The sequence below is a fragment of the Schistocerca gregaria genome, chromosome 1 (assembly GCF_023897955.1).
Source record: "Schistocerca gregaria isolate iqSchGreg1 chromosome 1, iqSchGreg1.2, whole genome shotgun sequence".
Taxonomy (NCBI): Eukaryota; Metazoa; Arthropoda; class Insecta; order Orthoptera; family Acrididae; genus Schistocerca; species Schistocerca gregaria.
This window is the reverse complement of record NC_064920.1, coordinates 1,207,812,159-1,207,839,787: the sequence shown is the minus strand read 5'-3', so window position 1 is coordinate 1,207,839,787 and position 27,629 is coordinate 1,207,812,159. Positions and strand designations below refer to the sequence as shown.

The window sequence follows — 27,629 nt, the reverse complement described above, 5'->3', positions numbered from 1 at the left end:
TTCATTCACTGCCTCCACCTGCACCAGTTTCTGTCGCGTTTGGAAGCGATTGTGATTGACAAGCCGTGAAACGCATCTCCGATACGTCTTAGGATCTTTTTCCTATCAAACTTCCGAGGCGGCCACGTGTGCTGCACCACTACCTGTAGACGCGCTGACAGTGTGCCGCGAAACGCCAACAAATCCAGCGACTTCACACGCCGTAAGGTAATGAGCACGGCCAACCACGACTGCCCTTTTTGCCACTCTGTTACGTCCTTATATTTACCCACGTTTTATGTGCAATTCCCGCTTTAAACGTAAATGTTTCACTGCTCGACACTTCCTTATGCTAGCGTAGCGCCAATGCGTACTCGGTTGATCACGTTACTCGATCGCTGCACCATCTGTAAAGCTTGAAAGTCTCTTCGGGTTTGCTGCCGGATCTTAAAATCAACTTGACTCGATGTACTGAACGGTGGCCTATATAGGACGTCGATTTGCAACCTGGCGTCAGTTCTCAGTGGGACTCATCAGCAGAAGCAGCGTATTCCTGAAGATGGCGACCCGCTGGATCGCCGAAATATCGAGTCAAGTTGATTTTAGGATCCGGCAGCAGACCCGAAGAGACTTTCAAGACTTATTACGCCGGGAAAGCCTACGTAATGACACCATCTGTAAAGGCTTAACGATTCACCTGTACGTGCGCATTGGGATGGCTGATTTTTTTCCGGTTATGCTAGTTGGGATATTGGAAGAGGATGGAGGATCCGCACCTGCCAGAACAATATTTGGATAAAAGTGTGCAGGGGGAAAGTCCAGTAGGGCGGCCTAGAAAAAGATGACAGGATCAGATTAAGGCAGATCAGGTAAGCAAAGAAAACGCTGCGAAACATGATCGAGTCTAGAAGTGCACTGAGGCGACAACAGACACGAGCTAACGACCTGCACGTGTACAGATGGGCGGTAGTGTTGCGTACACAAGGTACAAAAGGGCGGTGCGTTGGCCGCGCTGTCACCTGGTTCCTGTGAAACGGTTTCCGACATAATTACGGTCGCACGGTGGGAGTTAACAGACTTTGAACGCGGAATGGTAGTTGGAGATAGACGTATGGGACACTCCACTTCGGAAATAGCTGGGGAATTCAGTATTCCGAGATCCAAAGTGTCAAGAGTAGTTATCAGCGCCGACAGACAAGCAGTACTGCGTGAAACAATTGCACAAGTCTGTGTGGGACGTTCAACGAACGTACACCTTAGCACAGTCCGGCGGAATTCAGCGCTAATGGGCGTTGGCAGGAAACGACCGACACGATTGCCTTTGCTAATAGCACGACTTCACCTCCGCCGCCTCTTCTGGGCTAGAACCACGTCGGTTGGACCCTAGACAACTGGAAAACCGTGGCCTGATGAGATGATTCCCGATTTTAGTTGGGTACAGCTGACCACACGAAGCCATGGACCCAAGGCATTGTGCAAACTAGCGGTGCGCCCACTATGGTGTGGCCGTTGTGTAGGTGTGGAATGGACTGATCATCTAGTAAAGATGAACCTTTGATTGATTGGAAATGGTTGCGTTCCGCTACTTCGAGACCATTTAAACCTATTCGTGGACTTCATATTTCTAAATATTCTTCAATAACAATTCTTCGTTAGTTGTGCACGGTATATGGCTGATGTTGACATTCACAAATTTCTCTTTTCAGTTGATGCCACACATCAGTTGGGTTTGTGTCCAGGTGACAGGAAGGCTACTGCATTCTGGTGGTCTCAGTATACTAAGGAATATGTTCACGAGAACAGCACAATGAGAACGGGAGTTATCATCCATCAAGATGGAAAGTCACCAAAATTTTGGCCATGCAGTCCCTGTATTTGTTTCAGACTCTCTTTCCTTTTCCGTAGATCAGTGAGACTGTCGTCAGAGGCCACGAGAGGTTTACGGTGGCCCCAGGTAATCCCACCACAGAGCATCAGCCTGCCGCCTCCTTGGTGCACGTGTGGAATGCAGTGTTGGGGGCGTTCGATATTACGTGGTTGTCTCCATGCATGTTGTCTGCGATTATCAGGGCACCAATAGATCCGAGTTTTGTCCATAAACAACACCCAGTGACTATCCTGGGGCATCCATTCTGCACGATTTCTTTCCCGTTCTAACTAAGTCCATTGAGCTGTGGCATAAAACATGCTGACCACTATGATCGTCAGAAATGGAGATCTGCATCATACAATCATTCATAACAGTTTGCTGCTATGTGTGATGTCCCGTAGCCTCTTCAAAAACGAAACTAATATGGATGGTCTGTGCGGTGAAGTCATCAAAACGGCGCGTCAATTGGAGCCTATTCCATATCCGCACCACATCACATTGCGTCTAGTGCACATGTGTAGCAACTTCATTGATAGACCTCCTTCCACACATCATGCGATGATGTAGACCTGATCGTTCCTCAAGTCTGTTCTGAAGCGTGATGTCCCGTCGCCTCTTCAAAAACGAGACTCAGTTCTGGAGCAATCATCCCACTTTGTAGGCTGGTTGGTGCCAACATAGGTTTGAGGTAAAAGCAGCGGCGATGCACCTGCTTCCCAGGGATACTTCGGCGTTCGTAACAGGTTCTCCTCCCCTCCAGCGCGGAAGAGAACGGCCTGAGAAGGCCGCCATGACTGGGTCAGTCTGGGGGAATCTGTTGAACGGGCCGAATCGAAGGCGATCTCCGTCTTTTCCGCAAAATTTCTTTGTGGGATGAGGTATAATGTATTATATTATTATTAATCCGCTCTTTTTCAGGCTGGAAGTAGTTACCATGCCATTACGACCATTCTTCTTTTTTTTTGAGATACACTCCTGGAAATTGAAATAAGAACACCGTGAATTCATTGTCCCAGGAAGGGGAAACTTTATTGACACATTCCTGGGGTCAGATACATCACATGATCACACTGACAGAACCACAGGCACATAGACACAGGCAACAGAGCATGCACAATGTCGGCACTAGTACAGTGTATATCCACCTTTCGCAGCAATGCAGGCTGCTATTCTCCCATGGAGACGATCGTAGAGATGCTGGATGTAGTCCTGTGGAACGGCTTGCCATGCCATTCCCACCTGGCGCCTGAGTTGGACCAGCGTTCGTGCTGGACGTGCAGACCGCGTGAGACGACGCTTCATCCAGTCCCAAACATGCTCAATGGGGGACAGATCCGGAGATCTTGCTGGCCAGGGTAGTTGACTTACACCTTCTAGAGCACGTTGGGTGGCACGGGATACATGCGGACGTGCATTGTCCTGTTGGAACAGCAAGTTCCCTTGCCGGTCTAGAAATGGTAGAACGATGGGTTCGATGACGGTTTGGATGTACCGTGCACTATTCAGTGTCCCCTCGACGATCACCAGAGGTGTACGGTCAGTGTAGGAGATCGCTCCCCACACCATGATGCCGGGTGTTGGCCCTGTGTGCCTCGCTCGTATGCAGTCCTGATTGTGGCGCTCACCTGCACGGCGCCAAACACGCATACGACCATCATTGGCACCAAGGCAGAAGCGACTCTCATCGCTGAAGACGACACGTCTCTATTCGTCCCTCCATTCACGACTGTCGCGACACCACTGGAGGCGGGCTGCACGATGTTGGGGCATGAGCGGAAGACGGCCTAACGGTGTGCGGGACCGTAGCCCAGCTTCATGGAGACGGTTGCGAATGGTCCTCGCCGATACCCCAGGAGCAACAGTGTCCCTAATTTGCTGGGAAGCGGCGGTGCACAAATGTTGCGCAGCTAGCGCCATTCGACGGCCAACACCGCGGTTCCTGGTGTGTCCGCTGTGCCGTACGTGTGATCATTGCTTGTACAGCCCTCTCGCAGTGTCCGGAGCAAGTATGGTGGGTCTGACACACCGGTGTCAATGTGTTCTTTTTTCCATTTCCAGGAGTGTATTTTGCTTGCAAAAATTAGAATTTTCAGTTAGGGTTTCTTTTCCAGAGTGAGCATAGGGTGGCACACATTATCCATTTGTAGTAATGTAATCAGTTAGTGCCTTTAGCAAACGAGAGCAGCAATAGTATCAAACATCATATAGTTCCACTTTTAGCAGTAGCGTTTTGCAATTTTAAATTTCTTACTGGTCTTGCTATTAAATTTCTTACTGGTCTTGCTAAAGTAACATGGAGCCTCATCCCCCACACGTGGTCGTAACGGCTGATGAGAAATTTAGACGATGATTCCGTGTGAAACCTGCTAGGATATGCGTGTGTTTTGTGTGAGTTACATAAGGTTCTAAGAGTGTGACGTAATTTTTTTAGCAAGTTCATGCGTTTTGTGCACGGATCTCTTGATTCATGATTAACCCCCACTTGAAAGCAGCAGCCTAGACGGGGCTCCACGTCCTAACCAATCTGTAAATGTGAAACCCCTTACGTTATTTGATTTTGGAACAGCTGAGCAAAACTGAACGTACTCAGACATTTCTCTCTTTACTTATTGTGATCATCACTAAACTGACACTTTTTAGCGCAACACAATCTGACTTTCAATAATCCCTACAAAAGAATGGCCCTGACTAGCAATAACCTATACCTTTTATGAATTCTTACCTCACAAAAATCTTCGTTACTCGAACTACTGCAATACAGCGAGCGCAAATACTGCCAGCTAAATTAAAGATTCTAACAACTGAAAGCACTAACTACTGAGAGGCATAGTTAGCAAATGAAAGATTTTGATAGAGAAGAATCAATGTATTTACCCTAATAGTGTTCAAAAATCAATATATACGACATCCAGTCTTACAAATTTACTGCCTCTGATGGACACACGTCCAGATCGTCTGCTCTCAAAACTCCGCCATCTCTCTCCCCATATCCACCATTGCTGGCGGCTCACCTCCAACTGCGCAACGCTACGCGCTGTTAACAGCCAACAGCCAAACACTACAATAGCAAATTCTAACAATGCAAACCAGCCACAGACTGCACACAGCACCGTCAGTGATTTTCATATAGAGCGCTACATGGAGTTACCAACATAAAAACCTAAACAGCTTACTTACAAATGATAGATTGTGCATGTGAATAATGGTATAGATTGAAAACAAGAATGAACAGTGGGGTGAATAGAAAAAAAATTGCCGTTGGTGTCGATCACCCACGTGGTGTCATATTGCACCGCCAGCGAGCTACCAGTTCGTCCTTGAAAATAGTTAAGTTGTGGATGTTAGCGTGTGTTGTAAACTGTTAATTTGCGTGTGCAAAAGTTTATAGGATGTTTTATTTTTAGGAAAGTGTTTTTTTGTGTATACGAGAGGTGTTTGTTTCTGCTTTGTTCCCCCGTTTTGCCGCCAAGAATCTTTGCTATAATTTTGATGATGAGAAGCAATGGAGAGAGTGACCACTGAGGAACCGCAGCGCGGTTCGTTAATTCATAACGATTCGGTCTAAGTAATAACATGGGGTGCGAATTTCAATCGCTGTCCAAGCAGACGGACTACATTTGCAGCAGCGTAGATCCCTCCCCTTTCTCAGTGCACAATATTAAAGAAGAACGAGAACTGGTAGTATAAGCACCTTCAGTGCGAGAGAGTGTTGAATAGATTTCTGATAATATGGGCGCCTTCAGTGCTAGATAAGATAGAAGATATTCGTCTTTACTCTGTCAATTGCAATTATGAGATAGCTAAAGTAGCGAGTAAACGAGATGATTATAACGTTTGTAAGGTTTCTGGGAAAATAATAAAAAAGTGTCTTATGTATTTAATTTGATGGATTCAGGGACTGATCATAAACCCCTCCTCCAACCCTGTGTGGAGAGCAATGTTGGTATTAAATTGAAGTCATGATAAAATGGTTCAAATGGCTCTGAGCACTAAGGGACTTGACATCTGACGTCATCAGTCCCCTAGAACTAAGAACTACTTGAACCTAACTAACCTAAGGACAGCACACACATCCATGCCCGAGGCAGGATTAGAACCTGCGACCGTAGCGGTCACGCGGTTCCAGGCCGAAGTCATGATAATCTGGAGGGAATGAAAATAACCAAGGTAGAGAATATAGATCATGTTAGAGGGTCGAAGTTAATTACTTGCCCACGCTGTTGCTTGAGCCCTCCCCCGAGTTATCCGCTGCGCAATATTAATATAATAATCAGCTAATCAGTCAGATACTAACTTCAGGGCCGGTCCCCTTTCGATGAATCCTTCCGAGCATTAAAGAAAGCGGGTAAACAGCGTGGGTATGATATTTGGCACACACGCAACCGGCTAACTCTAGCATAGATTGAGAGAGTGAGAAGAAAAGATAACGACGGAGAAGCTAAACGTTCACTGTGTATACGTTTATAACCAATGTGAGGGATGACTTTGCCGGCCGCTGTGACCGAGCGGTCCGCCGGCACGATAGCTCAGTGTGTTCGGTCAGAGAGCCTGTTGGCCTCTGTAATAAAAAACTGAGTGGAAGGATCAATAAATGAACTTGAACGATGTCACGTGACGTCAGCAACGACCAAAACAACGATATACAACGAAAAAAAAAGGGGTTCTAGGCGCTTCAGTCCGGAACCACGCTGCTGATACGGTCGCAGGTTCGAATCCTGCCTCGGGCATGGATGTGTGTGATGTCCTTAGTTTGGTTAGGTTTAAGTAGTTCTGAGTCTCAGATGTTACGTCCCATAGTGCACAGAGCGATTTGAACCATTTAGGGATGACCTTCCGATCAGTACAGCGTCACAATGGCAACAGACCTACCCGACATATCGGAGTGATGCAGAACTTTTTTGATGTTTCTACCGGGTGATCAAAAGGTCAGTATAAATTTGAAAACTAAATAAACCACGGAATAATGTAGATAGAGAGATAAAAATTGACACACATATTTGGAATGATATGGGGTTTTATTAGAACCATTTCATATTGGTAGACGCGTGAAAGATCTCTTGCGCGCGTCGTTTGTTGATGATCGTATGCTCAGCCGCCACTTTCATCATGCTTGGCCTCCCAGGTCCCCAGACCTCAGTCCGTGCGATTATTGGGTACCGGAAGTCGCAAGTGTATCGTTATCGACTGACATCTCTAGCGATACTGAAAGACAACATCCGACGCAAATGCCTCACCATAACTCCGGACATGCTTTACAGTGCTGTTTACAACATTATTCCTCGACTACAGCTATTGTTCAGTAATGATGGTGTACATATTGAGCATTTCCTGTAAAGAACATCATGTTTGCTTTGTCTTAGTTTGTTAAGCTAATTATTGCCATTCTGATCAGATGAAGTGCCATCTGTCGGACATTTTTTGAACTTTTTTTGTTCTAATAAAACCCCATGTCATTCCAAAGATGTGTGTCAATTAGTACCTCTGTATCTACATTATTCCGTGATTTATTCAGTTTTCAAATTTATGCTGACTTTTTGATCACCCGGTATATCGAGGTAGAGCAAAATTGAGGCAAACTGGTCATTAACACCCCGCCTGGCTCGCTGGGCGGATACGAAAATGACGACGATAACTGCATAGTTGGCGGGCGCTGTGTTCGTAGCTCAGCTGTTTCCCAACTGCGCCTCGACTGCACAGCTCGGCCGCGGCGCGGTGAGCGGCGGGGCTTCGGCGCTCCGGCGGTCGCGTGGCAGGCGCGCTTGCCGGCGGCCTCTGCAGATGGCGGCACCGTCGCGGCAGAGGACCGCAGCGAGCGGTCAGTGTGGCCGCGTCAGCCGCGCAGGTCGCAGCGCGGAGTGCCAGCCGTGCGTCCGGCAGCGAAGTGAGTGCCGCGAGTGGGGCCGTGTGCGTGTGAGTGAGAGTGCGACTGTGCCTCGAGCAGCCGAGCCGATCAGCTGGTCCGCCGTGCAGCGCCTCGCGGACACCCTCAGGCCGTCGGCCGGCTCGTACCGCGTCTGCACGACGGCGTCGGAAGCTCCGCCTCCCCGCAAGGTACGTGCAGGGCGCGGGCACGCGGGACGCGAACCACAGCGGGAACCTGAAACCTGGCGGGCAGCATCTGCCGGTGCTGTACGTCACTCAGTTCAACAGGCACGAAACGTGATCCAGCCGAGGTTTGGAGGACACACAAACACGAAGGCTGAAAAGCGTACGGGCATTAGCTGACCAACACACATTGTTCTGAGAGATTTCCGCAATCAATTAATTGTGCAATTCATTACACTTCTTAACAAATAGTGTACTCCTGAACTTAAATTTCCACCTGTTTTAAGGATTGACATACAAAAACAACTTCATGGTCCAGCAGCAACAGAATTCGTGCTTCTTTACCTTATTTGTAAATCTGAGGAAGTTACGTTTGTACTGGGTTGCTTTTACAACAAACTGTGAACATATTGGTGCTCTTCTTTAGGTATCTTCTTTGACTGTGTGATGTGCAGCACTGAACGTTAATGAAATATCTTGCGATTGTTCACGTTGGGGGAGGGGATGGGGGACAGAAGAAGAGGAAAAAGAGAGATACTTGTTTTATCAAATAATTTTTTTTTTTAATTTATAAAGTTTCTCCTTTCAGTTGCAGGAGGGGAATATTTATCTTTTCTAATGTACATGTTTAAAAACGTTTAAGCTCAGCAGTATTTTCGATGTATGAAGCTATTTTGTTTCCTGTTTAGAATTCCTTTCGTTGAAAACGACTCTAATCTAATGACTGGCAACAGTTGGACATTTACACATGTAAATTAGTTCACATTTCCAGTAAGTAAATTAATAAATAAAAAAAGAAACGAGTTAATAGTAAGGGGATTGGGGTAAGTTTCGATAACAAAATGGATCAAGTAAATATAGTTAGTTGAATGTAAAATTTCCGAAGCTTCTCATATTGATCTACGTTTGTTTCTACAGGATTCAGTAATACAGAACTATGATCTTCATTTGTAGCTCTACGATAGTAAGAAAATCTTTCATCTAAATAAAACTGCAGAATCCAAAACAATACGAAACATTTTGCCCAAAAATAAGGGATTTATAGTGATAAGCACGCCCAGGCGTTTCTGCCTGCAACAGACCGTGCCTAGCTGACGTGACGTCACCAACAAGCGCCGAGGCCTTCCTCTGAGTCGGTGTCGACCGGTCCAGGTCAACTAAAAGAAGCGCGGTAATACCTTGACAGTCGCTTGCGTTCTCTCTACACTTGACACATACACACGCGCGCGCGCGCGGCGTCATGTTACTTGAAGACATGAAAGGGAAGCAAGCCAGCAGTTCTGTCACTGACGATCATTTCATTCACTCGGAGAGCAATTCATAATGGCATTGGTTGGAATTGCTCTATAGTTGTGTCTCGCACCACTTTGAATACTTTGGTTTGGTTATCACTTGTTATCATTCCGCACCCTAGTTATTTTTTTTCCGGAAGTAGCCTGCCCAACAAGACGATCGGCGTCACGTAGCTTATTGGTGAACAAACTAGAAAACGAACTACTGGACGAAAAAAGGAAGATACCATACGAGAGAAAAGTCGCGAAGAAGTGTGTGGAGGAGAGTGAACAACTAACGAATATGTGCACGTACGACGACACTTGAATTCTCGTTAAACTTCTACGCCCCCCTCCCCTCCCCCACTGCATGTTATTTGAAGGCATGAAAGGGAACCTACACCACTGTCACTAACGCAGCGTTTGGTTCGTTGCTATCTTCAGTTGGACAGCAATTCGCAATGCCACTGGTTGCACCTTCTGTGTTTTTGCGTTTCGCCCCAATCTGAGTACACCGGTTTGGTTATCATTTGTTATCATTCCGCATATTAGCTATTTTTTTCTCAAAAATGGTCTATACAATGGGATGATAGGCGTGAAGAAGCTGATTGGTGCACAAAATGGTGAACAGCTATTGGACGAAAAAAGAAGATGCTACTCAAGAGAAAACTCACGAGGAGTGTGTGGAGGAGATAGGACAACTGACGCGTATAGATTCTAGTGCAAGTGTGCACGTAGTAAAGATAAGTACCATGAGAGCGAAATATGCAATCGCCTGTGAAACGGGGTCATTACTATAGCTAGTGAGACTTTATTGCTGTTCACAATGCTAGGCAAAGCACGGATTGTGATTTTATGAAGTCAAAACGAGAGGGGGGAGCGCAGAGGCGACGAAATGTTTCTGACATAGGGCGTTGTGTGTCAGTTAAGCCCGACCTGATGACGGCACTACAATAATGTAGATTTTGCGAATGAATTAGTTGCCGAAATATCGAAAAGCGTTCAGCTGCAAGAAGAGGTGTGGATGAAGTCTTCAGTGTGTACGGTAGCAAAACATAGCCACAGAACCTGTCCAGAATTCTAAAAAAAAATTAAGTAGTATGTTATTGTTAGCGTGAAAGTCGGTGTCCAAATATCTGCGACCGTATCAGGAACCAAACAGACGTTGACGTGTTGTTTGTCGTCTTCAGCTGTTACTTCACAAAGGAATATAAAGGAATGCAAGTATCGTTCACTGTTAGCTCCTCTGTTCTGATGCATATTATAGTAATTAGCACTAGTGGTTTGGTTTGGAAACACTTACAGTACCCTTCTAAACTATGGGAATTCAGGTCGTGTTCTTGCACGATCGTTCTTCTTGATGCCCAAACATTTTCAGCTGCTTTGTGCCATCATCAATAGTTACTGTTATGTTCTGTACAACTTGCGCCACATTATTATGTAAGTTTATGAAGATGAGAAGGATAAAGGATCCTGCAGTTTTCGAATATAGTATTAGTGGTGTGCTGCTTGATAAAGTTACGCCTATTAAATAACAAGGCGTAGTGTTTGAAAACCATGTGAAACGGTACGAGTGCATACGGCCGGTTGCACCAAAGTCGAATGATCCTCATCGGTTTATTGGGAGAATTTTAGGAATGTGTAGCTCATCTATAAAGGAAACCGTATATACAACATTTGTGCGAGTCATTCGCGAATACTGTTCGAGTGTATTGTAAGGTCTCCACCAGGTCGTATGAAAGGAAGACATCGAAATAAGGTGATCTGCTAGATTTGTTCTGGTTGATTCGATCAACTACGCGAGCATTTGGTAATGCTCCGTAAACTCAAACGAGAATTCCTGGAGTGAAGGAAACGTTCTTTTGCCGAAGCATTGTGGAGAAAGTTTAGAGAACCGGTATTTGCGACTGACTGCAAGACGATTCTGCTGCCACTAACGTACATCTCGCTTAAAGACCGCCGAGACAAGATAGGGAAATCAGGGCTCATACGGAGGCATATAGATAGTCGTTTTTCCTCGCTCCATTTGCTAGTGGGGCAGAAAAGGAATTGACAAGTAGTGGTACAGGGTGCCCTCCGCCACGCACCGTGCTGTGGCTTGTGGCTGTAGGCAGCTTAGCGAAAATCGAACCTCAGTATATATTACACGTTCTTGGCTTGTCTTTGCTACTTCAACCTATATACTATAAACAGTAACGGCGCTTGGGTTAATTCCGAACTATTTTTATTTATTTATTTATTTATTTATTTATTTATTTAACCTGGCAAGATTAGGGCCATCAGGCCCTCTCTTACATCTAACCAGGCATTCTACTTATTTTACAGTCATATGTTTCAGTAGGCATGTTAAACTACATCTAATACAACTTGTGTGTCTGTCGATTTTGTTCTGTTAACAACGACTTGTTCAATTGTACCGGCTTGAGATAGGACGTACAAAACCCAGTCACAAATTTAGTCTGCTTTCTGCGGCGCTCTGATGTCATGGCCGAACACGGCCCGCTCTATCGAAAGATCTCTCTGTTTGCGGAATCAGTGTTGATTTTTCGTTCTCCAAAAAGATCATACTGCGTGTTCCATAGTTCTTCAAAAAACTGCCGTCTCTATATTTATGTTCATTAGTCCGCATCTGAATCCCTTTCTTGAACATTTTAATGAACTACAACTTTTTTCCAATCGTTTGGGACGCTTCGATCACCATTTCTCCACCGATCTACGATAAACCAGTTCTAGGCGGGATAACTACTTACGCATAATATGTGTAAAGCTTTCAGGTATCTTAACCAGATTTAGACGCATTTCTAAGGTTTGTAGTTGATTTTCTGTCCGTGAGCACTTATCTCCATATCTGCGCTAGTGAGTTTACGAACTTTCATGCTGAACAGGTGATTTCGATTCACTTACTGATTTTCTATATGACCAAAACTTGTTAGTGTGTTGGGCAATAGAAATTGGTTAAATTTTGTTTTCGAATTCATTGAACGCTTATCACATTGTTCTCCTTACGCTCATTTTAGCGTTTGTCTATTAGACTTTGGCTTCAGTTGAATTTGTGAAGAAGCTCCCTACGCTTTGGTAGCAACTTTCCATCGAGGCTACTAAAATCTTTCCCATCCCCTCAATCTTGCTCCTCATATTCACAACCAAAGCGTATTATATACATTTGAACATTAATCAATGATATCCTACATGTTCGTCCCCATAGACGAATGTCTGACGTTAATTTGTCAGATAATCGTCAATCAGTTTACCGGTACATTTGGCAAGCAAACAATATTTTCCCTTGCTTTTTAACATTCCTGTCAATTACTCCGATGACCTGGAGACATTGATCAGTTAACACCATTTGTTAGTTCAACACAACCGAGCGAGGTGGCGCAGTGGTTAGCACACTGGACTCACATTCGCGTGGACGACGGTTCAATCCCGCGTCCTACCATCCTGATTTAGGTTTTCCGTGATTTCCCTAAATCTCTCCAGGAAAATGCTGGGATGGTTCCTTTGAAAGGGCACGGCCGACTTCCTTCCCCATCCTTCCGTAACCCGATGAGACCGATGACCTCGCAGTTTGGTCTCCCCTCCCAAATCAATTGTCTTCACATATATCCACAAACTTAGTTCAACAGCGTTATGTTAACTGATTCCCTCCTTAGTAAGGGAGATCTACGCCGCCGCCATCAGGAATCGCTTCTCTACCTGCTCGAAATAATGTTCAGAAAAGACGTTCAGAATGATTAGACACGAATTTCTGTCTTTCATTAGTTCTATTCACATGAAGCGTTTTGAAGTGACGGCAATCGTTGTTATAAATTAGTTAGAATTGAGCATTCTTGAATGGTAGTTAATGGGTTTTCGCTGGCGTGAAATAATGACAGTTATCAATTTTTTTGTGTGGTTGCACTTTGCACAGAAACACCTACTACCTGTAAATTATCTTGCTGGTCATACTGACGCATTATACTTTAGCCAGTTTGTCGACTTGGAACCTGTGTAACCGGACAACTGGAATGAGATATCTTAGTGCATGACTGAAGTGCGGAACCAACTGTAGGAAGAATTCTGAAAGGAGGAAACAAACTAGAGAAGCTTTTGTGATAAAAGCCGCATTGATTATTAATGTAAACTAATGGTGAAGCAAAACAGAAGACAGGATGTGTGACTTAATTTTATACCTTGGGGTGCGTGTTGATGCCTTCACTGATTTACATTCGTGAAATAAGGAAGAAGAAACTCAACCTCCAGTCGCAAATAGATGTTTTAATTAATAAGCATGACACATTTACAGCCTATCCATCTCCAAGGTCTTAATAACATCATGCAGTCATTATTTGTACATAGTTCACATTAAAGTTCGACAATGAAAACAATTATGACTACAATAAATATTTGATGAAAAACAACTTTTTGGTTGTAGATTAAATTGCTTAGGCTCCAAGAGCGGATGGTTTACATTGTAAAACGCTGATTTTGTACGTTACCCATTTATAATGTAGATTTTCCGTACCTCAAATCAATAAGTATTCTTTAAAACAAAAAAAAGATGCATCACGAAGGAGTTCTGCAAATTGGTTACAAATTGATTTTCATACAGATAACGACGGAATATGCGAAATAGTAATCTTTGGAGGCCGATGGTTGATTGTGTGACGCTGCTGCACCATTTCAACGCGTAGCTGGCAAGGAGAGTAAACAGGGGACATGCCGATACCGAGGCATAAGCTCTTCGCAGAATTACTTTCCGTGTACTCAGTTGGTCAGTAACTATGCCTTGCAGACAGGCACGTGAACTATACATGCACATTTCAGCCCTTGAGAGATGGCGTGTAGTTGGGTTCAAAGAAACTGCTTGGAATAATCGGCGAATCGCTGGGCATGTCTTCATCATCATGGCGCTTCAGTGACCGTAAGGACCATTCATAGGCGGCTGGCAGCAAGGGGGCTGGGACCGCACCTCCCCTACTGCCAACAGCTGCTGACCTCTGCGTGCCGACGAGCCCGTCTGAAGTAGTGTCGCCCACATTCGACCTGGAATCTTATAGGGTGGAGTAGAAATGATTTCAGCGATGAGTCCCGCTTCGAATTAAGCCCCGATGAACATCGAAGACGCCTCGGACACAGGTAGGCTCACAACCTGACTACTGCCCGACTTACTGCCCGACAGCCAGGAGTGATGGTATGGGGAACCTTTTCCTTTTCGTAGTAGAGCCTCTTCGGTTGTCATCTGCAGCACTCATGCAGCACAGCGGTACGTTTTGTTGAGCGTAATGGCGAGCCATACTGAGCTTACATTTCAGTTAGACAATGTTCACTCACCCACACACGGCGAGCGTTTCTGGTGCCTGTCTTCGTGCTTTCCAAAACCCATCTTGGCCCGGGAAGGTCGCCCGGTCTCTCACCAGTTGAGACCGTTTGCAGGGACCACCAACCAGCTCGGGCTTTCGACGATCTAACGCGCCAATTGGACAGAACTTGGCACGACATCCCTCAGGACGACATCCATTAACTCTGCCAATCAAGGCCAAGCCGAATAAATGCTTGCATAGGGGCCAGAGGTAGACCAATCCGTTACGTCTACATCTACATGGATACTCTGCAAATCACAAGTAAGTGCCTGGCAGAGGGTTCATCGCACTATCTTCACAATTCTCCATTATTCCAATCTCGTATAGCCCGCGGAAAGAACGAACACCTATATCTCTCCGTACGAGCTCTGATTTCCCTTATTTTATTGTGGTGATCGTTCCTCCCTATGCAGGTCGGTGCCAGCAAAATATTTTCGCATTCGGAGGAGAAAGTTGGTGATTGGAATTTCGTGAGAAGATTCCGTCGTAACGATAAACGCCTTTCTTTTAATGATTTCAAGCCCAAATCCTGTATCATTTCTGTGACACTCTCTCCCATATTTCGCGATAATACAAAACCTGCTACCTTTCTTTGAACTTTTTCGATGTATTCCGTCAATCCTATCTGGTATGGATCCCACACCGCGCAGCAGTATTCGAAAAGAGGACGGACAAGCCTAGTAGGCAGTCTCCTTAGTAGGTCTGTTACATTTTCTAAGTGTCCTGCCAATAAAATGAAGTCTTTGGTTAGCCTTTCCCACAACATTTTCTGTGTGTTCCTTCCAATTTAAGTTGTTCGTAATTGTAATACCTAGGTATTTAGTTGAATTTACGGCTTTTAGATTAGACTGATTTATCGTGTAACCGAAGTTTAACGAGTTCCTTTTAGCACTCATGTGGATGACCTCACACTTTTCGTTACTTAGGGTCAACTGCCAATTTTCGCACCATTCAGATATCTTTTCTAAATCGTTTTGCAATTTGTTTTGATCCTCTGATGACTTTATTAGTCGATAAACGACAGCGCCATCTGCAAACAACCGAAGACGGCTGCTCAGATTGTCTCCAAAATCGTTTATATAGATAAGCAACAGCAAAGGGCCTGTAACACTACCTTGGGGAACGCCTGAAATCACTTCTGTTTTACTCTATGACTTCCCGTCAGTTCAAAAAATGGTTCAAATGGCTCTGAGCACTATGGGACTCAACTGCTAAAGTCATAAGTCCCCTAGAATTTGAACTACTTAAACCTAACTAACCTAAGGACAACACACACATCCATGCCCGAGGCAGGATTCGAACCTGCGACCGTAGCGGTCGTGCGGTTCCAGACTGTAGCGCCAGAACCGCTCGGCCACCAGCGGCCGGCTCCCGTCAGTTACTACGATCTGTGACCTCTCTGACAGGATATCACAAATCCAGTCACATAACTGAGACGATATTCCATGCACACGCAATTTCACTACAAGCTGCTTGTGTGCTACAGTGTCAAAAGGAAATCCAGAAATATGGAATCGATCTGAAATCCCTTGTCAATAGCACTCAACACCTCATGTGAATAAAGAGCTAGTTGTGTTTCACAGGAACGTCGTTTTCTAAACTTAAACCTATTTTGACTGTGTTTCAATAGACAGTTTTATTCGAGATAATTCATAATGTTCGAACACAATATATGTCCTAAAATACTGCTGCATCGACGTTAACGATACGGGCCTGTAATTTAGTGGATTACTCCTACTACCTTCTTGGAATATTGGCGTGACCTGTGCAACTTTCCAGTCTTTGGGTACGGATCTTTCGTCGAGCGAACGGTGGTATATGATTGTTAAGTATGGAGTTAATGCGTCAGCATACACCGAAAGAAACCTAACTGGTATACATTCTGGACCTGAAGACTTGCTTTTATTAAGTGATTTAAGTTGCTTCACTACTCCGAGGATATTTACTTCTACGTTACTCATGCTGGCAGCTGTTCTCGATTCGAATTGTGGAATATTTACTTCGTCTTCTTTTGTGAAGGCATTTCGGAAAGCTGTGTTTAGTAACTCTGCTTTGGCAGCACTGTCTTCGATAGTCTCTCCATTGTTATCGTGCAGAGAAGGCATTGATTGTTTCTTGGCGCCAACGTACTTCACATACGACCAGAATCTCTATGGATTTTCTGCCACGTTTCAAGACAAAGTTTCTTTGTGGAAACTGTTATAGGCATCTCGCATTTAAATCCGCGTTACTGAGTTGTTCAAATTGTAAAGCTTTCTCTCTTGAATAAATCGTCCAGTTTTTCTGAAAATAAAATTGGTTACATTCCATGCTGGGCACCTGGTACAGCAACCGGTTACGAATTTCTTAAAATAAGACAGTCTTGGTTGGAAATTGTTTTATCTATTTGTTGCCACTGACGCGTTTCGCCCTTGTGGGGCATCTTCAGAGAAACGTAAAAAAGTAGTGTGGTGAACCAACATCCGTCCTTTAATGTCAGCGTATGGCATCAATATAAAAATTACAAGGAAATATCGCTCTTCGCGAATAGGCAAATAAAATCATAAGGGATGTAATTCTGAAATTCTAATCATTTGTTTCCTCTGCATGTACGCCACATCTACTTTTTTTTTCTCATTCAAATATACCTTCGTGGCGCGTCGTTTTTTTTTTTTTTTAATTTTTTGTTTTGGAGTATACTTCGCAACAAAAGTTTATTTTATTCATAATTATTCCATCATAAGTAATCTGGGTATGTGTATTAATAGCACTGGATATTGTTTCGTGCGCTGACAGTGTAATATATTGATAAAATTTATAGGCATTCTTCCTCGATTTCTGGTTGAACGCTGTTCCTCTTATGTATAAGAATAACCGTTAATAATTTTTGGCAACTGAATTGTGTTTTCGTTTGGAAACTGGGGGAGAGGATTCCCAGAAATTAAACTGAGAACGCGAATCGTACATGGTTACATCAAATCGGTAAGAACATTGCCTCTAAAATTACCTGTACGGCACGCAATTTTAATGTCACGAAGTTTCTACTACACGAACGTCGACAATGCGCAAGCCACCTTACGGCATGTGGCGGTGGGTACTACACATACCACCTGCACTTCCCCTCTTTCGGCTTCTTGTCCTTAATGGAAGGAGGGAGGAACGGCTGTTTCTGTCAGCTCGAATCTCTCTATGTTTACTTTCAGAGTCTTCTAGAGAGATTTGTGTAGGAGGAAACAATTGATTTGTTCAAATGGCTCTAAGCATTATGGGACTTAAAATCGGAGATCATCAGTCCCCTACAACTTAGAACTACTTAAACCTAACTAACCTAAGGACATCGCACACGTCCATGCCCGAGGCAGGATTCGAACCTGCGACCATATCAGAATTCATTTGTTGACCTGTTAGGAACATACTCTCCTGGAATATCACTCTCTGCGATTCACAACACCTCTTTTATAACGCCTACAACTAGAGTTGAATGAGGATCCCACAATATTGAACGAACCTGTCTAGAAATATACTGTTTTTCTTTGGGTTTTCTGTATTTCTCCCTCCAGACAGTTCTTCAGTCAGGTGCAGCCCTTCGCCTGTGGTCTATATCTACAGAGGATCCTGCCAGTGAGAAGATGTATTCACGCACAGTACTCAATTTTCGCTGTAATCCGGAAGTTCCACGCGTCACAGCTCCACGCAGTGTGTGACAGCGAACAGGGGGCTAGGCGTAACGTTGTAACACGCCAGTCTGAAAATGAGAGGAGAGTAATGCGCGAAACCAAGGCTGGAATACAGCGAACTTCTCTAGAAATCCGAGGATGCAGCTGAGCTTTACTTCCTCACCGCTATCAGCTATTTCTCTAGTCCTCGCATCTCACGTGGCGCTTGAGAATACGCTCACGTGCACCAAAAGTATGTCCGCGCGCGCAAAACGGTATTCGGGGCAGACGCTGCTCGGGAACGGGTCAACCAGATCGCTCGCTGCGTGAGTAGCTTACGAGACTGCCCGGAGGCGCAGGTTCGCCAGCTCCATCACGTACTGCAGTGCACCGATCATAGGCTGCCTCACCGTCCACATATAAACTGAGCCAGCCAGTGTACAGCGCGTGGCGGAGGGGCACTTCGTACAATATAGGCGATTATCTGTCCGATGGAACGAAAAAAAACGAAACTTAGTTCAGACTTCAATGCGAAATGCTTTTATTAGTTTGCACAACGAAACTGTATCTACAAGTCTGACAGCAGATCCAAAAAAGACAGCACAGTGCCAAGACAATAGTTTCATCGAGTGACAGCGGTGGTAATATTCTATGAGGTTTCGGGTATGTAGCTGGATCATGTTGACTTCTTGTTGTAACAATATTTCGGCTGGCAACCGTTCAGCCGTCTTCAGGTGAGTGTCCGCCACTGGAGACTGAGATTGCTTTGTGTGTGTGTGTGTGTGTGTGTGTGTGTGTGTGTGTGTGTGTGTGTGTGACAGGGAGTAGGGGGGAAAGATGTGAGCCAAAGTAGTACCTTGCATTAAGGCTAGACTTCTGTGATGTCAAAGTACAGAAATTTACTCCAACTTTACTCAGACCTAAGCAGGGGGGGGGGGGGGGGGGGGGGCTCGTAGCCCGAGGCCCTACTAAAGAGGTCGGTTTTCGTTGGATCCTATTACTGTGGTGCCTCGGTGATTGCACGTGGGATCCGCATTCGGTGCCACCGTTGTGAAGCGATAGAGCCAGTATATTCTGGGTGTTGGTAGTTGGCCTTTGTTAATCGATCCTATGAAGGAGTTTCTGCGTTGCATATGTGATATGATTGGAGGTTCTTGGGATTTACAGTTCGGCGTGAAGGTTGGAAATCCGGGTCCATCTTGGAGCACCTAAGATGAGGCGGAGGCATCTGTTTTGAGTGACTTGTAGTGGCGGAAGGATGGACCGGCTGGCAGTTCTCCACGTAGAGCAGCCATAAAGAATTGCAGGTGAAACTGTCGCTAGGTACAGCCGAAACTTCGTTCGAACGTTGATCTGTCAACTGCTCAACTGGAAGCTGCCAGTTTTTTTTTCTTTATTGTCATTTTATACCTACAAAGGTAGGCCGGCAGCGGCCTAATATGCCGCTCTTCGGCCACAAGAAACATACAAGAGATAAAAACAGGAAGACATAATCTCAAAACACAGACATGGAGGACAAAAATCAGAAGACAACAGAGAATAAAAAGAATTGAAGTCGTTCACCGACGCAGCACTGTTTCAGTTTAAAAAAAAAAAAAAACGGGCAGCACAGCACGGAACAGAGAACACTAGCACAGGTGAACGGTGGAGCAGAAAACGAAGAAACACTCGAGGCACAGACGGGACGAAAGACACGGACACTGCGGAGATGGGCTTCGGCGCTTGCAGGGGCACTGTCCACACCGAAAAGCTGGGGGCCTGCCAAGGGAAAAAACAGGGGGAGGGAAGGAGGGAGGGGGAGATAGGATGCCAGGGAGGAGGAGGGGAGAAAACGAAAAGAGGGGGGTGGAAGCCCAGGGAGAGGGGGAGGGGAGGTAAGGATGGAAGGAGGGAGAGAGGGAGGGAGAGAAGGGAGAGAGGGTGCCCACAGGAAAATGAGAGGAGAGGGGAAGGCAAGGCTCAAAGTTGGTAGGAGGGGTAGATGGAGGGGAGGAGGGCATCATCCGGGAGGGGGAGTCAGCGGAAGCCACCTTGGGAGAGGGTGTGGAGAGTGTGAAGATGGAGAGCAGGTGGGATACAGGAGTACAGGCGCGGCAGTGGGTTGGGGTGGGAGAGGATGGAAGAGACAAGCGGGTGGGGAGGATCAAGCTTGCGGGAGGTGTAGAGGATCCGTATCCGTTGGAGGAAGAGGAGGAGGTGTGGGAAGGGGATGAGGTCATAGAGGAGCCGCGTGGGGGAAGGGAGGCGGATGCGATAGGCGAGGCGGAGTGCATGCCGTTCAAGGATTTGAAGGGATTTGTAAAAGGTAGGCGGGGCAGAGATCCAGGCGGGATGGGCATAACAGAGGATAGGGCGGATGAGAGATTTATAGGTGTGGAGGACGGTGGAGGGGTCCAGACCCCATGTGCGGCCAGAAAGGAGCTTCAGGAGGTGGAGTCGGGAGCGTGCCTTGGCTTGGATTGTCCGGAGATGAGGGGTCCAGGAGAGGCGACGGTCAAGGGTGACGCCAAGGTACTTGAGGGTGGGTGTGAGGTTAATAGGACGGCCATAAATGGTAAGATAGAAATCAAGGAGACGGAAGGAAGGGGTGGTTTTGCCTACGATGATTGCCTGGGTCTTGGAAGGATTGACCTTGAGCAACCACTGGTTACACCAAGAGGTGAACCGGTCAAGATGGGATTGGAGAAGGTGTTGGGAGCGTTGCAGGGTGGGGGCAAGGGCAAGGAAGGCGGTGTCATCGGCGTACTGGAGAAGGTGAAGGGGGGGTGCAGGTGGAGGCATGTCCGCCGTATAAAGAAGGTAAAGAAGAGGGGAAAGGACGGAACCTTGGGGCACACCGGCAGAGGGGTAGAAGGTGTAGGAATCAGTGTTGTGGATAGTGACATAGGAAGGGCGGTGGGAAATGAAGGAGGCGATCAGACGGACGTAGTTAATAGGAAGAGCAAAGGTTTGGAGCTTGAAGAGGAGACCAGAATGCCACACTCGGTCATAGGCGCGTTCAAGGTCAAGGGAGAGGAATATGGCGGAGCGACGGGAGTTGAGTTGTTCGGAGAGGAGGTGAGTGAGGTGAAGGAGAAGGTCATCGGCAGAGAAGGATGGTCGAAAGCCACATTGGGCGGAGGGAAGGAAGCGGTGCCGGTGGAGATGCTGGTGGATGCGGCGGGTTAGAACGGATTCCAGGACCTTGCTGAAGACCGAGGTAAGGCTTATAGGACGGTAGGAGGAGACAGCGGAAGGTGGTTTATCGGGTTTGAGGAACATCAGGATCCGGGAGGTTTTCCACAGGTCGGGGTAGAAGACCACATTGTACAGCCTGGCCAGGGTGGAGAGGAAGGGGGCGGGAGCTTCACGGAGGTGACGGTAAGTAACACGGTCGTGACCAGGAGCAGTGTTGCGTTTGGTGCGGAGTATATCGATGATGTCTTGAGTAGTTATAGGGTTATTGAGTTCAGTGTGTGTAAAGTTGTCCAAGTACTGGAAGCCAGGAGCTAGTGGAGGGATAGAGGTGTCAGTTCGATCGCGGACATCGGGGAAGAGGGAATAATCGAACTGGGGATCGTCAGGGATGGTAAAGACATCGGTGAGGTAGGAGGCAAAATGGTTGGCCTTACTAAGGTTGTCAGGAAAGGGATTGTCATTATGAAGGAGAGGATAGTAAGGGGGGGGTTTTGATCCAGTAAGGCGGCGGAAGGCTGACCAGTATTTGGACGAGTTAATAGGTAGGGTAGCATTAAGACGGGTGCATGTCTGTCGCCAGTCCCGGCGTTTCTTAGCCGCGAGCAAGTTCCGGATGTGTCTCTGGAGTTGCCGGTGGCGTTGTAGTGTGTCCCGGTCACGCGTGTGGAGGAAGGCACGGTAGAGACGACGGGATTCTCGAAGGAGGAGGACGGCCTGTGGGGGTAAAGTGGGACGGTGCGGGTGGATGGCGACGGTAGGGATGTGGGCCTCCACGGCCTCAGACAAGGTCTGCTGGAGAAAGGAGGCGGCATGGGTTATGTCATGTGGGCGGTGGTAGGTGAGGGGGTGGCTATCGACTCGGGTAGTAAGGGTATCCCAGTATGCATTCCAGTCGGCACGGGAGTAATCATGGACATACTTGGGGGGAGGGTCAAGGCGAGGATCGGGACGGGGGCGACGACCGTCTGATATGGTAAGAAGGACAGGGAGATGGTCACTGCCAATAGGGTCGAGGACGTCCACCGCTATGCGGCCAAGGAGGTTGGGGGAGGCTAGGACGACATCGGGTGTGGTATTGGATTCAGGGCGGGTGTGTTGGGGAAGAGGAAGGACATCTCCTTGGATGGTGGCGAGGAACCGATGCCACCGCCGTAACTGGGTGGCGGAGCGACTATGGATATTGAGATCTGCGGCAATCACGTAGGAGGAGAAGGTACGGTCGATGTGGGAAAGGAAGTCAAAAGGAATAGGGGCAGAGGGGCGGACATAGATGGTGGCGCAGGTAACGGTGAGGCCGGGGAAGAATAGACTAAGGATCAGGTGTTCCGTGGGGTTGGGAAGGAGGGGTTGGAGCCGAACAGGGATCTGGCGATGGTGGCCAATGGCAACTCCGCCACGCGCTATCGGGAGGGGGTTGTCAGAGCGGTGAAGGAGGTAGGGCGAGGTATGGACAGTATGGTGGGGCTGGAGAAATGTTTCGTTTAGGAGGAAGGCATCCACGCGGTGGGTGGTGAGGGTATGCATAAGGAGATTCTTGTTGACAGGAAGGGAACGGATGTTGTTAAACAGGATACGTTGCTGTCGCGCCATAGTGGGAATTTAGACGAGGGTGTCGAGACGGGAGAAGGTAAAATGGGCCTGGTTATGGGAAGCTGCCAGTCCACGGTGTCGTCTTTATAGCAGAAACTGGCGCGGAAACGCATGCGCATTAACGGCCGTCACAGGAGCGTCCCCTGTCGAAATCCGCGCCCTCTGCTAATACTGTTCCATGTGTGGCGCGCAGGCTCAGGCGTGAAGGTGAAACTACATGTCCGGCCTCTGTCGGAATGCGCGCTATCCTCAACGAAAACAAACGTCGGATGTCGCCGCACGTGTCTACACGAATAAAATGTTTTCTCTCAGAAGAAATTAAAGAAATCAGCGGGTCCCAAGATTTTCACAGTTGAGAGACGTATTAAAAAAAAAAAAGTACAAATGTGTGTGAATTCCTAAGGGACCAAACTGCTGAGGTCATCGGTCCCTAGACTTACACACTACTTACACTAACTTAATGCTAAGGACAAGACACACACCCATGCCCGAGGGAGGACTCGAACCTCCGGCGGGAGCAGCCGGACGATTAGTGACATGGCGCCTCTAAAACCGCGCGGCACCTATTTGCACACACTCTTTAATAACTGAGTTCCAAAAGGGTCTCGTGGGGCAAGATTTCTGTGGCAGAATAATTCACAGAGCGTCCTGTGGCAATACAGTGCTCAGTCACGGCCGACTTACTGGGCTGCGAAAGGCGAGTGTGATGCTCATGCCCAACGCACGTTTCATGTACTGTGCGTATCGTCTCACCTATGTGAGCTTTGCCACACTGGCAAGGAATCACTTAAATTCGGTAACCCCAGTTCGTTCTATACCGAAGCGAGAAGGGCACTAACCTTGGCCTGTGGCTGGATGATTAGTTAACTTGGTGTTTCCGGTCTTCGACGTGTGGAAGGAACGCCCTGGACTTGAACAGCTCTTTATCCTTTTAGGGTTCAGTAATTAAAGGACATGTGGAACATGCTCCTGTCACGGCCGCCAATGCGCCTGCGTTTCCGCACCAATTTCTGCTTTAAAGCCGACACCGTGCTCTAGCAGTCTCCAGTGGCGGATACACACCTGAAGACGCCTGGACGGTTGCCAGCCGAAATATTGTGGCAAGAAGTCAACATGATCCGGCTGCAATTCCGAACCCTCGTGAAGTATTCAGTACGCCCGGAAAACTTCAAGAATCACAACAGTTACCAACGGCAGCGGTGCTAAAGTGTACAAGCTTTAGCTCCAAGACACGACCAATGTTTTTCTCTGTGTGATAGGAATGGTAATGTTACCAACGACAGCAGTACTAAAGCGGAGTTGCTGAAATTTCGTTACCAAAGAAATGCGGGAAACATTCCGGAATTCGAATCAAAAATTGCTGACAGCGTAAGTAATTTGGAAATAAGATTCCCTTAGTGGATACACCCTTGATGTAGCGAAGGAAATTAAGTCACTCACCAAAGACAAGACTTCCTGCTTAGACTGACAATTGCGTTCCTTTCAGAGTACGCTGATTAATACTCATATTTCTCGCAATCATAAACAACTGCTCTACTCGCTCGACGATAAATAAAGACAGTAAAGTTGGGCAGGTCACACCAGTGCACAAGAAAGGAAATAGAAGCAGTCCGCTTAGCTATAGACCCACGTCACTGATACTGATTTGTAATGGATTTTTGAAACATAGACTGTATTTCAGCATTATGATATACCTCAAAGAACAGGATCTGTTGACCCACAACCAGCACGGATTCTGAAAATATCGTTCTTGTGAAATACAACCGGCTCTTTTCACACAAGCAATGTGTGCTATCGACTACAGGTTTCAATTGATTTCATATTTCTAGATTTCCAAAAAGGGTTTTGACAGAAGATTCTAATCAAATTCATCTTCATCTGAACTGGTGGAGCAGTTTGAGGCCAACGGGGACATCTTTCTGCCACCGACCGTTACAGCTGACGAAAGCTGGGTGCACCACTTTCAGCCAGAAACAAAAAGGCAACACTTGAGTGGCACCATCTGCGATCTTAAAAAAAAAAAAAGAGGATGTGTATGTGTAGACCGAAGGCAACGGCCCTGCCGCAGTGGCTACACCGGTTCCCGTGAGATCACCGAAGTTAAGCGCTGTCGGGCGTGGCCGGCACTTGGATGGGTGACCATCCAGGCCGCCATGCGCTGTTGCCATTTTTCGGGGGGCACTCAGCCTCGTGATGCCAGTTGAGGATCTACTCGACCGAATCGTAGCGGCTTCGGTCGAGAATACCATCTTACGACCGGGAGAGCGGTGTGCTGACCCCCTGCCGCTGGTATCCGCATCCTGCACCGAGGATGACACGGCGGTCGGACGGTCGCAGTAGGCCACTTGTGGCCCCAACACGGACTGCTTTATATATGTAGACTGAAGTGATGAACGAAGTTTGTACCAAGGCCGGAATTCGAATCCGGGTCTTCTGCTCATTAGACAAAATAGAGAACACTTGGATCGTATACCGGAAAGGTAGATTAGACTCTACAGGAAGAGGAGTGTTCATAGCAATTAGGTCAAAGACGATCCTAAATGAATGTGACTGTAACCTAGGTGTGAGAACTTGGGTTATCGAGGGCACGTGTGCGCCGGCCAGCAGAGCCAGAGCGGGCAGGCAGCACAGTGAAAGTGCGGGCCGCAGGTCTGCGGTGTTTCACGGGCTGGTTGCCCGGGGTGCGGCAGTGGCTGCGGCGGCGGCGGCGGCGGCGCTCGGCTGGCGGAGTGCAGCCTCGGCGACACTCGCCGGCCCAGCCCGCACCGGAAACGCCGCAGCCGTCTCCCCGTCTCTCATTAACAGCCACGACACGTCCCGAAAACAACGTAGCACAGCAGTTGCACTGATCCAAGTCACTGGAGACAGCAGAGGTGCAAAGAACACGCTTCAACCGAGCATTTCGACACTGCTTCGTTTCAGAAAGGATTATGCAGTTGAAGCAACTGTATTCGTCAGCGCAACACGGTGATTCGACAGCTACCGCAAAAAACCTGGGTGCACGAATGACAAAACGTCATTTTTTCGGTTTAATCCAGGTTCTGTTTACAGCATCATGATGGTAGCATCCGTCTTTTGCGACATCGCGGTGAACGCACATTGGAAGCGTGTATCCGTCACCGCCGTACTGGCGTATCACCCGGCGTGATGGTATGGGGTGCTATTGGTTACACGTCTCGGTCACCTCTTGTTCGCATTGACGGCACTTTGAACAGTGGACGTTACATTTCTGATGTGTTACGACCCGTGGCTCTACCTTCATTCGATCCCTGCGAAACCCTACATTTCAGCAGGATAATGAACCACCGCCTGTTGCAGTTCCTGTACCGGCCTTTCTGAGTACAGAAAATGTTGGACTGCTGCCTTGCCAGCACATTCTCCAGATCTCTTACCAACTGAAAACGTCTGGTCAATGGTGGCCGAGCAACTGGCTCGTCACAATACGCCAGTCACTACTCTTGTTGAACTCTGGTATCGTGTCGAAGGTGCATGGGCAGCTGTACCTGTACACGCCATCGAAGCTCTGTTTGACTCAATGCCTAAGCGTATCAAGGCCGTTATTACGGCCAGAGGTGGTTGTTCTGGGTACTGATTTCTCAAGATTTGTGCACCCAAATTGCGTGAAAATGTAATCAGATGTTAGTTGTAGTATAATATATTTGCCCCGTCTGCATTTCTTCTTGGTGTAGCAATTTTAAGGCCACTAGTGTACTTTCAGCAGTCCCTCACGGTTCAGTCATTGGCCCATTATTTTTCTATCTGAATATAAATTATGTTTCTTATGTGTGACTTTCTTCCGTCTGCCACTTATATTCTTACGGCATCCAGCTGCGCGTAAGTACCTGGTGTAATAATATTGGTTCTGCCATACCACATACGAGTGACGACATTTATTCAGTGCTAGCTGTTAGTGACAGCTGTGCTCGCGTAACAGTAGTCTTGTTACGACGAGTGATTGTGAGTAAGCAAGCTGCTGCTGGTGCCCACGCTTGTCCGGCTGTGCCCCCCTGCTCCCCTCCCCAATGCACGACCTGACGGCATGCGAAGGAACGGCAGCTGGTGTACTGTGCCACGGAAGTAACTCTGCATCATACGGCATGCATATTATACGATAAAGTTAACTTACTTTATGTTTACTGATATAAAAAGAAGATGGACCATCCCCTACTTCACACTCTTGGAGGTCAACTCTGTTTTCCTTTTGTTTTTACTTTCTAATGTAGGCTATGATCTTCCTCAGAGTTTAACCTGTCTCTATACCCAATTTCATCGAAATCGGCGCGTCAATTCAGTCGTGGAAACTTACGAGAGTTAATTTCATAATTAATAACGTAATTGTCAATGCAGGGATTAAACATGTTGCGCTGAATCGTACTACGTAGACCTTTTTTTTTTTCTTTGAGTCATCAATCTTCCGACTGTTTTGATGCATTCCGCCATTAATTCCTCTCCTGTGCCAACCTCTACATCTCAGAGTAGCAGTTGTAACCTACATCCTCAATTATTTGCTGGATGCATTCCAATATCTGTCTTCCTTTACAGTTTTTACCCTCTACAGCTCCCTCTAGTGCTATGTAAGTTATTCCTCGATGTATTAGCAGATGTACTACCACCCTGTCCGCCATTCTTCTCTGTGTTTCCCATATATTTCTTTCCTCATTACTTACCTTATCGATCCACCTAACCACATCTCAAACGCTTCTATTCTCTTCTATTCCGG

The 27,629-nt window shown here is 46.9% G+C and overlaps 1 protein-coding gene and 1 pseudogene across 1 annotated transcript in view; both read left to right on the top strand.

Moving 5' to 3' along the window:
• The first annotated feature begins 7,627 nt into the window (after positions 1-7,627).
• LOC126299008 (ras-GEF domain-containing family member 1B-like) overlaps positions 7,628-27,629 on the top strand; it is a 2,459,283-nt gene continuing 2,439,281 nt past the window's right edge. Inside the window, exon 1 of the mRNA XM_049990678.1 lies at positions 7,628-7,900. Coding sequence (XP_049846635.1) covers positions 7,628-7,900 — 273 coding nt within the window. The remainder of the gene's footprint in view (positions 7,901-27,629) is intronic.
• Positions 24,959-25,076, top strand: LOC126289209 (5S ribosomal RNA; annotated as a pseudogene).